The sequence below is a fragment of the Nicotiana tomentosiformis genome, chromosome 11 (assembly GCF_000390325.3).
Source record: "Nicotiana tomentosiformis chromosome 11, ASM39032v3, whole genome shotgun sequence".
Lineage (NCBI taxonomy): Eukaryota > Viridiplantae > Streptophyta > Magnoliopsida > Solanales > Solanaceae > Nicotiana > Nicotiana tomentosiformis.
Genome location: NC_090822.1, coordinates 124,027,965 through 124,044,245, shown reverse-complemented (window position 1 = coordinate 124,044,245; position 16,281 = coordinate 124,027,965). Strand labels below are relative to the sequence as shown.

The 16,281-nt window shown below is 32.0% G+C and overlaps 1 protein-coding gene, 1 long non-coding RNA gene and 1 pseudogene across 2 annotated transcripts; all 3 read left to right on the top strand.

Annotated features, from left to right (window-relative positions):
- The first annotated feature begins 5,403 nt into the window (after window positions 1-5,403).
- On the top strand, window positions 5,404-6,649 carry LOC138900723 (uncharacterized). The gene is made up of 2 exons (XR_011411943.1): window positions 5,404-6,173; window positions 6,372-6,649. It is a non-coding gene; the product is annotated as an uncharacterized lncRNA (long non-coding RNA).
- A 1,338-nt stretch (window positions 6,650-7,987) lies between these two features.
- LOC104109358 (sorbitol dehydrogenase) lies at window positions 7,988-12,276 on the top strand. Its single transcript, XM_009618623.4, has 6 exons — window positions 7,988-8,242; window positions 9,307-9,374; window positions 10,359-10,595; window positions 10,820-11,110; window positions 11,406-11,593; window positions 11,917-12,276. The coding sequence occupies exons 1-6, from the start codon at window positions 8,140-8,142 to the stop codon at window positions 12,107-12,109; spliced, it is 1,080 nt and encodes a 359-aa protein (XP_009616918.1). The 5' UTR covers window positions 7,988-8,139; the 3' UTR covers window positions 12,110-12,276.
- Window positions 12,277-13,419: 1,143 nt separating this feature from the next.
- On the top strand, window positions 13,420-16,221 carry LOC104109357 (G-type lectin S-receptor-like serine/threonine-protein kinase LECRK3; annotated as a pseudogene).
- Window positions 16,222-16,281: the final 60 nt, after the last annotated feature.

Sequence of the window (16,281 nt, the reverse complement as noted above, 5' to 3'; positions counted from 1 at the left end):
ATGAACACAAATACTTTTATTTCATGAAAAGTAAAATATTACATGTTTGTTTTGTTGAAATTTTGTGTATACTTCATCTACTCCAATTTCTGTTACACCCTCTCTTTTAGGTCCATATTTACTAACAATTTAATTTTAATATTCTTATGTTATTCTTAGTGAGAATTTATAGCCACACTAATATCTTTGGCTCATTTTAGACCTATAAATTTCAAAAGTCTTCCTTAAATAGATGATATTTACTTAATAAACAAATAAAAACCCAATTCAATCCAAACTTTAATTAAGTCAGTTCAGTAGTATAATACATTCGTTAAGGTAAATAAACATGTCATTATTTCTAGTTATAGTTATTTCTTATGAAAGGATTATTTTGTAAATGCCACATAAATCTGTACACGTTATTCATCACTTGAATAAATCAACATAAAAATTAAGATGAGGAAAAACTTTGTTGTGTTTTGTTAGCAAATCACTTAGGTTAGCTTTTGTTAAACTATATACCTAATCAAACTTAAATATATAAATGAATACATCATATATTAGCCGCTGCAAATAATAACCATATTAGCAACACGTGGTAGTGACTGTATGGACACTAGTCTAATTCATTGGAACGTCTCTGACGTGTTGGTGTGCGAAATCAATTGAGTCCCCATGTAGTCCAAAACCGAAAAGTATTCTCAGGGATTTTTCAAATATTGGACTAAAACAAATCAATTAAGTCGGTTGTTTATTGATTCGATATTTGTCGATTTTTCAGTTATTTGTATTTTTTTTAAATATAAGACATACACTACCAAACGCATATTTCGGCGACTACATTTTTAACGTAACGCTATCAAACTAATTGCTCTTTGAGAAATCTATCATTTACCAAGATATATTGATGATAATTGACTCAAATAGTGATGAATAACTTAATTACTCAATTAAAAATTGATTATTTTTAACATGAAATAAATTCTTGTACTTAGTAAAAGAAAATTATCAATCAAACTAGAAGGCAAAGAATTAGATTATTATAATAGCAAAGACCTAGACTAAAAATACAAATGACTAATATGTACCATAAAATTTTAGAAACTTTATATATATATATATATATATATATATATATATATATATATATATATATATATATATATATATATGCTACTTTTATAGTCGGTTTGATTCAGTTTTTTCGGTTATATTTTGATTAAAACCAAAACCAAACCAAATTTGATAGGTTTTTAAAATTTAAAACCAAAACCAAACCAAACCTAAAAATATCGATTTTTTTGGTCGATTTGGTTCGGTTTTCGATTTGGTTTGATTTTTCGGGGTTTTATGAACACCCCTACTGTTATCTAATCAAAAAAGTCCCATACTTACTGTGCACAATGTATGACACTTTAACTACGAAGCTTCAACTCACATCGAGCGAACTATCTAATGATAATTATCCAAAATAATTACACAATTGAAGTTTAAAGATCAAAATACATTTCACAATTAAGCGGAAATAAATGCTTTGACCCTTTGGCCACAACTTACCCATATATTCTTGAATAGATAACAATGTAATGATATTAAGATTTTGTTATCGATTTTATTGGTTCAAATTTATTCAGACTTATATATTAAGTAGTTGTTAAAAAAAAAAAGTACAGTTAATGATTAATATTTAAATGACTAAAATTTTGACTCATAAAAACAAACAGACCTCGTGACTAAATGATTAAGATTCAGATATTTATTAAGTGTAAATAAATGAGGTCTAATACGAGAGATTATGCTAATAATGATGCTCTATGTTGCTAATTTAATTTTTTATCTAGTACCGGAGATTGATGAATAATCCCTTGCTGAAAAATCTCTTCCCGATAAACAAATAAAGGGGTCAATTGGCTCTTAGCAATACTCCCTCTCGTCTATTTTAATTGATTTTTTAGTTGTTTTATATATATTAAAAAATTCACCTTTTAGCATTAATTAACGATAAAATTAATCATATTAACATTAATTTGTTCATTAAAAATATAATAAATACTCATAGGCTCTTTAATCTAAGGTCAACTTTGAAAAAATGAAGTTAATTCCTTCTTGATATATGGAAAAAAATCAAATATTATGGACCAAATAAAATATCAAAAAATTAATTAAAATGGATTGAGGGGAGTATCATTTTTCTCTTACGGCCTCAAAGACTCACATAGTAGTTTTATTTTTTAGTTTCTCATCCGATATTAGAAATTTGTATTGAGATCCGATTGAATTCAGATTTGCATCGAAATTTTTTACATTAAAGATAAAATACTTCCTAATAAAAGTAACAAATTTATATTGAAGATTCGAACCCAAATTTTTTAATTAAAGATGAAATACTTACCATTCTACAGCAAGTCTTATTGGTGTATGGGAGTTGCTTATTCAACTCTACCCTCTTTTGCTTGTGCTATCCAACAACTTAAAGAAGTTTGCTAAAGAAAGGACACGTAGCTTAGACACTTATGTGAGAGAGGTACTTACACGTAGTAGGCGTTTGGACGTAAACATTGTAGTTTATGAAAAAAATAGTATTTGGAGTTACGTTGAAAAATAATATTTGGAGTTTGAAATTAAGTTTGGACATATATTTTACTTAAAAAAATGTTACAGTTTTGTGAGTGGGGAAAAAAGTTTTTTAGAAAATTTTGAATTTGATTTTTGAAAAACTCATTTTCAAAAAATTTCAAAAAATATATAAAATTTCATGGATAAACATATTTTTAATTTTTTTTTGAAAAAAGAAATTTTTTTATGGACAAACAGGGCCGTAGTCTCAATTACATGACAATATTCTGAAATTTCATTGGCTAAATTTGAAACTCATTATAATAGCTATTTTTTAATTATAGGAGCTAAAAGGTGGATTTACTTGAATTTTATCCTTTAAATCATTAATAATAAATCAGTGTCTTCAAATAAAGATTTCAGTAGCTTCTATTCAAATGAGATGTTATGGCCATATTTGCTCACTAGGAATGAGCATAATCATCTGCCTCATTGAATTATACTATGCCAAAAAAAAGTGGTCTAATCTTTTCAAAGAAGATGGCCATAACTAGTTTACAAAACTAGAAGATAATGTCTAGCCTAAAAGAAGGTTGATAAATGGTGCCTAAACTAATTAACTGTTGGAAAAAGTTAAAAGCTAGGATAAAGACAGCTTTAATGGGGAATTCCTTTTAAATCTATCTCTTTCGGAAAAAAAAGTAATAACAACAATATATGTGGAAAAGATTTACCATCAGCAGTTACAGAGATTCTTTCTTGGATAAGGACTAGCAACGAGCAAAGGAACACAAACTTTTTCCAATACTATTTTGTAAAGAGGAATCAAATTCATTTGTGGAAGAATCAAGAACCAAAAAGTGAATAATATTATCAGATTATGCCCTCCAGATAAAATCAATATATCATGTAAAATAATTGTCCAAAATATTGACCACCAACTAAAGGAAACCTAATCATCATCCACGTAGTGAATTGTGTTCTAATTTAATGATAGAGGTACTTTTTTTTTTTTTTCGTTCTAGAGGTACACGTACTTTTGAGGAAAAATATTTAACTATACCCGTTGTCAAAATAAATAAAAAAATCAAGCAATTTAATCTTGAGTCACTAGGTTAAATTGATAGGAATGTACATTAGATCATTTAAACATGGTTAAGTGATCAAAATTTATACGCAAAACACTGCGCTCGTATGTTTAGTATAAATATCGGGTACGGATAATAATGTCTTGAGTTCCACATTAGTGAGATTGAAATTGCATCAAAGTACGTGATATAAAATAGAGTTGACTTGCAATGATTATAGGCGGAATAAATAAAAATCACCCTAAACTTATATGGATTATTAGTTATACCCCTAAATTATTTGTGATCTTAATTACCCCTTGAACTTGGCCTTTTAAGAGAAATTACCTCCCTGGACGCTGATGTGGTGAGGAGTATGGATACACTCTCTTTTAAGCGCGTGAGAGTAAAGAAAAATTGAAAAATCAGCTTCCAAGTAAGTTATTTTTTAACTTTTAATTGTCATATAGTCATATATAATGATTTATTTGTTACAACTATATTTTTCTTCTTGCTTCATCTTAACATATAATGTGGACTTTACTCTAGCTTTTATTCTTTTTAATTTCTTCTATAGATATAATGTATATTTATTCCAACTGCATATTTCTTCTTTTTTGTTTTAGGCCACATTTGTAAAAGTTTGGTTGAAACTCCATTATTTTAGCCAAATAGAAATTTTTTAGCCAAAAGAATGGAGTACTACTTGTGTATTTTCTGTTATTTGTTTCTTTAGATATAATGTCTATTTATTTTAATTGTGTATTTTTATTTTCGAGTCAAATCAGTAAAACAAAATGGCTACAACTCCATTAGTTTTTACCAAAATAAAAAGGTATAGCCAAAATAATGAACTTGCAATTGTACACTTTTTTTATTTCTTTTTTTGATGCAATGACTATTTATTTCAGTTGTGTATTTTTAATTTTTTTGGTAATATCTATAAAAATTATATATTTTAGAGCTCCATAATTTAGAGCTATATAAAAAATTATGGCCAAAATAATAAAAATCAAACTATGTATTTTTTATATCTTTTTAGATGCCTTGACTATTTATTTTAACTGTATAAATCTTTATTTTCAGGTCAAATTCAAGAAATAATAATTAAAACTTTATTATTTTTAGCCAAATAAAAATCATTAGCCTAAATAATGTAGTTCTAGCCAAGTTTTATTATACTTATTCGAAAAAGATTATCTAAAAAATTAACACACTTAGACAGGTATAAATTATATTTTCTTTTCAAAAAAATGCCACATGGACAGGAAAATCCACGTGGCAGGCGAGTGCATGCCACTTTCCTATGATGAGATCGTCCAAGGGGTAATAGCTATCGAATAACCAAGTATAGGGGGTAATCAGTAGCGGACGCACATGGTGAAAAGCGGGTTTAACTGAACCCGCTTCGTCAAAAAATAATATTGTGTATATGTATAGATTACGATTAAAGCTGCATATATTTTGTATAAATATTTTATTTGAACCCACTTGACAACTACTATTTTACGACTAAAGTTATGTACTTGTAAGATTGAACCCGCTTGCATAAAATTCTGGGTCCGTCACTGAGGTAATTAAGACCACAAATAGTTCAAGAATATAACCAATAATAATACGTGCCAAGTCCAGGGGGTTTTAAGGTATTTTGGCATAATTAAACTGCAATGTCAGTCATCGTCCGATTGATAATACTAATATGTTTTGCGTAGGTAGGTGAGTTTTCATAAATATCTAGTTCATTTATAATGGTAAAGTCCTTATTAAAAAGAATCTTGCACTATTTAAAAAGGAAAAGAAATATAATGCAGTAAAGTTTTCCTATATAAAGGCAAAGAGAGTTCTTGAGTTCTAAGTTCTAACCATCAACCTCTTCATTCAAGATTTGGTTCAGTTCTAATAACACTTCTTATATTTGCAACATAGTTGTTGGTGGTGCAATGGGAGACGCCGAGCCGACTATCTCTCTTCTTCTTCTTCTTCTTTTTTTTCTCTTTCTTTCTCTTTATTTTTTTAGGAAATAATTTTTTAAAGTTGAAGTTGTTTGAAATATAATTTTTAAAAATTGAAGTTGTATTTAGACATATATTTTATTTGAAGAAAAATTAAAGTTTTGTAAGTGAAAAAAAACTTTCGACCAAAAATTGATTTAACTGTCCTAAATCTGTTTATGGCAACAAGAAAATTTTTGAATTTTTTTTTTCTAAAAGATGATCATATTTCATAATCAAATATTGTTTTTCAAATTCTTTTGAAAAAATGAAGCCAATGACCCATCGGGGGTTTAAGGTTAAGTTATGACTAATTTCATTTCCTTAATATGATATTAGAGTAGGAATCATTTTTTATTTATTCATGCTCCAGTTTACTAGAGCTGGAGATGAGAGAGCTGTTAGATTGTCCCATATAGGTTGACGGAATGAGCCGTTGTTTAAATTGTATGATTTTGGACAATTTTCACCTAATTTTTTGAGGTTGAGTTATTTCCAAAATAGCCCGGCGTCGTCATTGCACCACTGATAGCCATAAGTTGCCTTCTCATTTTGATCTCCAAGACATGCTAATTAGGTTTGGAGAATAATCTTGAAAAATAAATAATAATCTTACTTATTTTTTGGTATTTGATATGCAAATTAAATAAAATAACTTCTCAATAGTCTTCGTAAAATATATGTGCTTCTTTTATTTCATTATTATTTGGTACATCTAAACTAACATCATTCTTTTTTTTTTTTTTTTTTGCTTGTTTTGTGTTTTCTTGGGCAGAGAAACTTTGAATGGCTTACCAAATATCAAGAAATACACATGTTGGAAGTACAAGACTGATATTGTTGGAGGACTATATGTTTGAGAAATATTTTTGCAGGAACCAAAACATATAGTATAGTGTTTCAATTTTTTTTTTTTCTTTACTGTGTTTACAGTATTTGATTTTTTCAGATATCAAGAAATAATTAGCTTTGTTTTCGGAGTTGCCTCGGAGTAAAGAGTCTTGGAGTATTCAATGAACAAATCAAAGAAATAGTTAAAGTTAACATAGTCAATTTTTAATGTTAATTAATGTTAAAAGATGAATTTCTTAATATGTACGAGAATAACTAAAAAAAAATAATTAAAGTAGACACGGATGAGTATTGTATTTAGGGAATTTTTTGTGTCCCCATTATTTTTCTTTTGTTAATTTTGCTCTTCTATCATTTTGGCTTTTTTCTTTGTCTAGTGGATTTCACTTTATGTGGATGGAAGAAATGCATCCAAAAGTAGTCACAAAAGGATGGTGTTTAATTTTTTCCTCCTTTTTATCTTTTAGTATTCTTCTTTGGCCTATGGGTTTCACTTTGTGTGATTGAAAAATAGGCAAGCAAAATACGAGTGATGTCTCATTTTTTATTTTTATTTTCGGATTGTTTAATCGACTTTCTTTTCTTTCTGATTTGAAGAGAAAGAAAGTGAAAACAGGATTTTGCAAAAAAACAGATAATAATTACTTGATTAGTGGTCATTATCACATGTAGGCAACATAATACTTAAAGGATAATAAATATAAATGCACCTAATGAATTGAGATCCAAATAATTTATTAAATGGAAACACACAAACCTTACTTAAATAGTACACCATTTTCACTACAAACATAAATTAGAGGTATGACGCATATAACACACAGATAGAATTCTAGAAAAATACAAGACTGCGCCAAAAAGGTTAAGAAAACAAGGCCATGGCCCATGAGGTCCCCTATGGTTTGCCTTATTAAAAGGGACGCTATCAAAATAAAAATTAAAATATATATATATATATATATATATATATATATATATATATATATATATATATACACACACACTCAATATGTTATACAAAAATTATATATTTTTTTCGTCTACCGAAAGTAAATAGTTTTTGGCGCGTATTAAAAGTGATAATGCGCCTGTTAAAAGTCACTTCCAATAAAAATTGAGTGATATGAAAATATATATTAATTAATTATAATATGATAATAATTATATTTTTAAAAATATATATTATTGGATTGATGTAAACACCTGATACTAATAAATTTGTCCGGGCAAAAATAAGATAAAAAATAATCATGATCAAACAAACCATTTAATGACATACGATTAATTTGCACACTAAAAATTTTTTGGAGCAACGATAAAGTTATTTTCGTATGACTTATAGGTCACGAATTCGAATCATAGAATCAATTATTAATACTTTTACTAGAGTATGTTACCTACATCATATCCAGACGGGGTGCATCCTTTCTTTGAATCTTGTAAGAATACGAAATGTTTCGTGGACCGAACTAATTTTTTTTTTTATTGATTTGCACAATCTGAGTTTGCTTCTTATCCACAAAGAGTTCACACCCACGTGTCTTTCCTACTTGGAAATTGCATCATCATTCATTAATATGCACAAACTCTGATACTACATAGATTTAACCAAGAATAGGATCAGTCAAGAACCAATTCAAAATCAAATCTTTCTTCTCCCTTTTGAGGAAAAACAAAAAAGCAGAGGTCTAATGGGTAAAGGAGGAAAAAGTAATGAGGGTGAAGAAAACATGGCTGCTTGGCTTCTTGGTGTTAACACCCTCAAGATTCAGCCTTTCAATCTCCCTCCTTTGGGTACTATGTTTTCCTCTGCTCTTAGTTAGAACTTATTAGTATCTATTATTACGAAGAAGAGTCTAGGCGTAACTGGTACAGTTGCAACTATGTGACTAAGTCGCGAAAACAACCTTGTGGTCCGGCCCTTCTTCGAACTCTGTGCATACCGGGAGCTCAGTTCCTTCTTTTAGTATCTATTATTATTATTTCATTAATTAGGTGTTTAAGTTGACTTTTAAGATTAGTTTGATCAATTCATAGTGTAATATGTAGCATTAGTTTTTCGAATTAAAAATAGATATAATTATGGATAGATGAAACTTTTGTTCCTAGAGGCAAAATAGAACAACACGCACCCAAGAGTATAGCCTAGCATTCAATAAAGTGAATGAAAATCGTGTACCAGCAGAGTTTGAATCTCGATAGAAACAAAAAAAGTTTTGGTACATGTGTTGGTGAGAGGCAGGGGCGGATGCACATTTATCGAAGCGGTGTCACGTGACACCGCTACATCAATTATTTTTTACTAAATATATGTATTAATACTGTGAGGAAGGCGATAAGTAGGAAAAAATGACACCACTTGACATAAATTATCTTTTGGCACATTGGTTATGTGCTTTATTTTGCTCTAAGTTCGAACCTCAACTAGCATTTTTTGCAAATATTTGAGAGAATCTATGTGGTTAAAAATTGTGATGAAGTAGAATTTAATTCAGGACTTTTTCTTACTTAAGACTCAACAAAACCAATAGACTAAAGCTATTTCTTGTCTGGAAGTATGATAATTAAAGTTCTTATTCCCATTCGTCTATAAATTTCGACAACGCTTATAAAAATTCCTGCGTACGCAGGCAGTAGTAACAGTACATCACACTTATAAAAAAAAGAGTACAATAAAAGTAATTTGGTAGTATAATTTATTATTTGGTCTGACAAACTCCAACTTACTGTAATTAACAGAGGATATAGCTCTTTGACAATGATTTGATTTGCAAATTAATTGCTTGAATATAGGTATTTGTTCTAGGATATTATATCTATTGATTTTTCTTACTGTGTTCTTTTTTGTTACATCATAGGATCCCATGATGTTAGAGTTAGGATGAAAGCTGTTGGTATTTGTGGAAGTGATGTTCACTACCTCAAGGTAAAAGCTTTCTTCTGGTTCACTTCTTGATAGCTAATTTATATATTATATTTTTGTTGTATTTTGGGTTGATGACGGTCTATAATCTAGTCATCGATTGCTTCTATGACTAATGTGTATCAAACTAGCTAATTGTTTTGATGAATTAAACTAGCTTATCGGGATTTCCATTGTTCATATGTAAAATATTCTGTTATGTGGATTCGGATGTTGCGAACTGGCATGACTAAGTATCCGGTATGGTTACCATCAATCTTTTAGAATGTCTGTAGTGTATCTTGAAAAGTCGATGTGAAATACAAGATACCTATATCATATAATATATAGGACTATCTGTTTGCAGGGCAAATGAAGTGTCTCCGTTACATGGGTGAAATTCTGTTACATTTTCTTGGGTACAGTTTTTAGTATTCTCTATTATCAAACAATAAGCCAGCTCGAAGTTTTGTCGAGGATAATGCGAATGTGCATACTTCTGGACAGTTTGGCTAGACAGAAACTACAGATATTTTGTGAGCAAACCAACTGTAATTATTTGTCCGAGATTGAGTCTGGCGTAAACTGAAGTATGTAAATGAACTAGAGCCTGTGATAAGAACTTTCAGAATGTATGATATGGAACCTAACTCTAGCCCATGCTCTTTGAGCACCAACATGATGCTATAATAATGTTAAACAAAGTGTCACACTTGAGAAAAGTCAGTAAGCTTCTGAACCTTTGTTCTGACATATGATACTTGTGTGAATTGAGATTTAAGAAGTCTGTTTGGCCCCTCAGTTTTACGTTAGCGATGCCTAAAGTTCTAGTATAGCTACGCTCTGGAAGAAAGAGTACATAATGGTTTGTTTTATTTGCTGCAGTCATGTGTGATCATATTTTCTTCTTATTATGAATGAAGGTGTTTGCAATCTTTTCTTCGCCCAATACTGACTACAGCACCCTTGGATTTTCTGCTAATGGGAAAATAACTTTTTGAGTTTCAGACCTTGAGATGTGCTGATTTTGTAGTTAAAGAACCAATGGTGATTGGGCACGAATGTGCTGGGATCATAGACGAAGTTGGTAGTGAAGTCAAGACATTGGTTCGTGGTGATCGTGTGGCACTAGAGCCCGGAATTAGTTGCTGGAGATGTGATCTTTGCAAGGAAGGCCGATATAATCTCTGCCCCGAGATGAAATTCTTCGCTACTCCTCCTGTTCATGGTTCTCTCGCAAATCAGGTAAAAAGCTTACCTACTTCGGCCAGTTTTCTCACGATTCAAAGAATTTTCCCTACACTGATTTCACCTTTAATAAGAAGAGAATTGTGGTATTTAAGGCTTTTTGTATCTAAGGTCGGTCTTATAAAATTATAAACAGATACATTGTGCTAAATGCAGGGATTATGAAATGATAAATATTTGGACCGTGTTAAAATGCTAATTTATTTTTTGATTGCCTACAGGTAGTCCATCCTGCAGATCTATGTTTCAAGCTCCCCGATAATGTAAGTTTGGAGGAAGGAGCAATGTGTGAGCCACTTAGTGTTGGTGTTCATGCTTGTCGGCGTGCAAATGTTGGTCCTGAGACAAACATATTAGTACTGGGAGCTGGACCAATTGGGCTTGTCACACTGCTCGCAGCTCGTGCTTTTGGTGCCCCAAGAATTGTTATTGTTGACGTGGATGACTATCGTCTTTCTGTTGCAAAGAAGTTAGGAGCAGATGACATAGTCAAGGTCTCAACTAATATTCAGGTCAGGATCTAAACTTCAAACTTCTTGCTGATGATCTCTCCTACGTTTCATATGGACGCTTGAGAGTGAATACAAGAGTAAATTTCACGTATTATCACTAAACTTTATCCATTATAGCAATAAAGTCACAAAACTATTTCTGTAATATTTATAGCAATTGAACTTTACCCACCATAAAATTAAAGTAACTGAACTTTACTGATATAGTGGATAGAGTTTAGTGACCATACGTGAAACTAAACCGTGAAATGTTGCAGGTGTTCTTTCCACTTCACTAACTGATATTTATGAACAGGATGTAGCTGCAGATATAGATAACATTCAGAAAGCTATGGGAGCTGGAATCGACGTGAGTTTTGATTGTGCTGGCTTTAACAAAACCATGTCTACCGCTCTTGGTGCAACTTGTCCAGGCGGCAAAGTTTGCTTAGTAGGAATGGGACATCATGAGATGACTGTTCCTCTCACTCCAGCTGCTGCGAGGTAATAATCAAGTTGGAGTCTGCTATATGACTCCTCACTGATCGTTCACTCCATTTAAGTCATCCCCGTCCAACATTACGCAAAATAAAAACCTAAATATAGGAAGTTCTAGAAGTTCTTTATATTTTCTACTGGCATATAAATTTCTGACAGATTCAACGGCTCTTACAATACATAGGACTTAAAGTAAACGTACTAACATCACTAGTAGATCTTTTCGATAACTAAAACTTTTCTTAGTCTACAGTAACAATAAGCTGACGGTTCCCTCGCTTCTGTATCTTTTTGCCACTACACTGATTCTTTTCTCCATTTATGTTCAGGGAGGTTGATGTCATAGGCATATTCCGCTACAAGAATACGTGGCCTCTGTGTCTTGAGTTCTTAAGAAGTGGGAAGATCGACGTGAAACCTTTGATCACACACAGGTTTGGATTCTCTCAAAAGGAAGTTGAAGAAGCTTTTGAAACAAGTGCTGCTGGTGGTGATGCTATTAAAGTCATGTTTAATCTGTAAAAGAAAAAAAAATAAGTTACCAAATTCACCTGAAACTATATATCCAAAAAGATGTTTTATGCTTCTATATACATGTTCTTTGTGTCTGTTTGAGTCTTTGTTAGAACTATGCATTACTTGAAAAAATATAGACTGGTCAAATAAAGGCAGTTGGCTATTTGGCTTGAGGTGTTACCAACATTTGTGTTAATACATGCTCTCTCCACTTCATTTTATGTGGCGGGGTTCGGAGTATGAGGGTCAAGCTAAATAGTGATAGTCCCACATAAAATGGAACAGTGGGAGTAAGTCATTAACCAGTTAGGCAAATTAATATATAATACATTCAAACCTCTTTAACCAAACATTTTTGGCGTCTTAGCAATGGAAATAGGATTCCTCCACCTTTAACCAGAGGTCCATTCAATTTCTAAATTACGACTGACTTGCTTCTTTGCTATGTTGCTCAGACTCTCCAAAAACGTTATCGCACTCATGTCGGATCATTAAAAAATGTATTATTTTTGGAGGATCCGTCGTGTACCCGATGGTATTTTTGAAGAGTTCGAATATCATAGTTTCCTTGCGGTAACAAACCAAACTTCACTTATTTGTTAGGTTCAATGGACCAGGTCAAAAGTTTGGAAATCTGCCATTAATTAACATATTTGATGGTTTTGTAGGTACAAATCCAAAATATTTTAATCTATCTGTTTCTTTCCACAGTGAAAATCTCTTATTTATTATGATGCAATTTCTTGCGTATTGAACAAGTCATGAGACTTTTCTTTTGTGTTTCTGAAATTTTAACTAAATAGTTTGAATATGAAGTCTTTACAATTACCAAACCATTTGAAAGTCAAGAAAATTAGAATAAAATAGGAAATCCCCAAGCTTCCAAGGACCTTTCCTAGCCAATCATTAGTTTCCATATCCTCAAAAGTTAAAAAGTTACTATTATCAAATTAATTTTTTTTCACACTTTTATCATGTGTAATAATAGTCAAATTTACCTGCTTATAATTTTTGCCACATTGAAAACAAGTGGATGGCCATGATTTGTGTAACAAATGATTTGTACTAACTACCTTCTAGCTTTGAAATTCCTACTTTGTCATTCAAGATTTTTTGAAAGGTAGACTTGGCGTACCTAGTAAAGTTGCTGACATGTGACCAGGAGGTCACGGGTTCGAGCAGTGGAAATAGCCTCTTGCAGAAATACAGAGTAAGACTGCGTACAATAGTTCTTTGTGGTCCAGCCCTTCCTGGATCCCGGGTGCTGTCCTTTCATTCAAGATTTTGCTGCTGAAATTCAAAACTAGAAGCCATTCAACATAGTCAAAGTAGTCTCTCCAATTGTTTACTTCCCCTTGTGATTTCAACAACAAACCAATGTTTCTTTTGATAAAAGACTATTATCCTTGTTCTATATAAAGTAGTTGTATTACCATGTTGTTTTCACTTGTGGAATAAAAAATATGGCTAAAGTGAATTTACTTCTTCATTTCCTACTCATTTGCTTTCTTCTGCTACCAAATTTTGCATTGTCCCAAACAAAAAATGATGTGATAATTGGCTCATTACTTATAGCTGGTGATGATAAAGTATCTGCATGGATGTCTCCTTCTGGAGATTTTGCATTTGGATTTCAACAACTAGGAAATGAAGATCAATTCCTAGTTTCAATATGGTACAACAAAATTTCTGAAAAAACTATTGTTTGGTATGCAAATGGAGATAATCCAGCTCCTAAAGGATCAAGAATCGAGCTCGTTGCTGATCGCGGACTAGTCCTCACTAGTCCTCAACAACAAGAGACTGATTTCTGATCCATTAATTGGTACAGTTGCTTATGGTTCTATGAAAGATACAGGTAATTTTGTACTTGTCAATAAAAATTCTGAAAGTTTATGGCAAAGTTTTAATCAGAGCAAAGACACAATCTTGCCAAGTCAAGAATTTGGAGAAGGATTCAAGCTTTCTTCTCGTCGATCAGAGACTAATTTTTCGAGGGGAAGATTCTTGCTCAGAATGTTTCGAAATGGAAATATTGGAATTGCTACTGTAAACTTGCCAAGTGAGTATATAAATGAGAATTTTTATTTGCTTCGAAGTTTCGATCAATTGAATGCAACAAATTACCAGCTCAAATTCAATGAATCAGGCCAAATTTTCCATTTGGTTAACAACAGCAAAGAGGTTGTTCTTTCAAAAGGTGAAGTAGGATCATCCACAAGATTTTATCACAGAGCAACACTTAATTTTGACGGTATATTTACTTTGTATCAGCACCCGAAAGAGCCTAAAGGTGATAGTGTTTGGTCTTCTGTTTGGTCAATTCCAGATAATATCTGTTATAGTTTTCCTACAGTAGGAGGCAGTGGAGTTTGTGGATATAACAGAATCTGTAGACTTAGCATAGACAAAAGACCGGATTGTCAATGCCCGCGAGCATTTTCTTTAGTCGATCCAGAAGATGATTATAAAGGTTGCATACCGGATTTAGTGCAAGATTGTGGTGACAATCAAGATAATGCAGGAAATCAGCTTGAAATGGAAACTGTGACGAATATCGATTGGCCAACGAGTGATTATGAGCTTCTGCAGCCTTTTGATGAAGAGAAGTGCAAGAATGCATGTTTGAATGATTGCAAGTGTGCTGTTTCTGTTTTAAGAGAAAATAGTTGTTGGAAGAAGAAATTACCACTTTCAAATGGAAGAGTGGATAACAGAGTGAATTCTAAAGCATTCATCAAAAGAAGGAAAGGTAATATTGCTTTAGAAGGCCCTAATTCAAGAGAGCCAAAAAAGAAAAATCAAGATACTATTATCCTTATTATATCAGTGTTCTTAGGTAGTTCTGTTTTTGTTAATTGCTTACTTCTTGGAGTACTTTCTCTGGGATTTTTACTCGTTTATCGCAACAAAACCTCAACGTTTGATCGAAATGAAAGTTCCATGGATCAGACTTTAAGATACTTCTCTTTCAAAGAGCTGTCAAAAGCCACAGAAGGATTCAAGGAAGAACTTGGAAGAGGGGCTTTTGGCATTGTCTACAAAGGTATCGTAGAAATTGGAAAACCTATTCCAGTGGCAGTCAAGAAACTGGATCGGATAATCCAAGATGGGGAAGAGGAATTCAAGACTGAAGTGAATGTGATAGGCCAAACTCATCACAAGAATTTAGTCCGATTACTCGGATTTTGTGATGAAGGTCCTCATAGATTACTTGTATATGAATTCTTAAACAATGGTACATTAGCAAGTTTCCTTTTTGGTGATCTGAAGTTGACATGGAACCAAAGGACTCAAGTGGCACTCGGGATAGCTAGAGGACTCTTGTATTTGCACGACGAGTGCAGTACACAAATCATTCATTGTGACATAAAGCCTCAGAACATACTTCTTGACAATCAATACGATCCAAGAATATCGGATTTTGGATTAGCAAAGTTGCTAAGGATGGATCAAAGTGAGATTCAAACAGCAATAAGAGGAACAAAAGGATATGTTGCACCAGAATGGTTTCGAAACATGCCAATCACAGTCAAAGCAGATGTGTATAGCTTTGGTGTTTTACTCTTAGAAATCATTTGTTGTAGGAGAAATGTAGACATTGAAGCTGGTGAAGACAAGGCAATATTAACTTACTGGGATTATGATTGCTACCAAGAAGGAACAATATATCAGCTCGTCCAAAATGATTCAGACGCCATTAGTGACAGGAAAAAACTGGAGAGGTTTCTAATGGTAGCCATTTGGTGCATTCAAGAAGATCCTTCTTTAAGGCCAACTATGAAAAAGGTTGTGTTAATGCTTGAAGAAATTGTTGAAGTCGCTGCTCCGCCATGTCCAAATCCTTTTAGGACAGAAAATTCATTTCTAGACGCAGTATAATGGATTCTTTCTCGAGCTTTTTCTTCTCTATTATCCCTCAAGAACTATAGCTATTTGAACCAAAAATTAGCTCCTTTTTCTTATTTGTATTGCTCCAGGGACAATTAGTTTACCTTGTTAAGCACTTGTATATATGCAGAGTTTACTGAATATTTCTGTAGTTATGTTTCACAGCCATGTTTCCAATGCTTTCGCTTGAAGATATTGGAATCATATTTATAAGGGTGAAATTCAAAAATAACCAGATTTATAAGTGGTAATTGAAAAATAGTCACAGTTTCAAAAATAATCGAAAT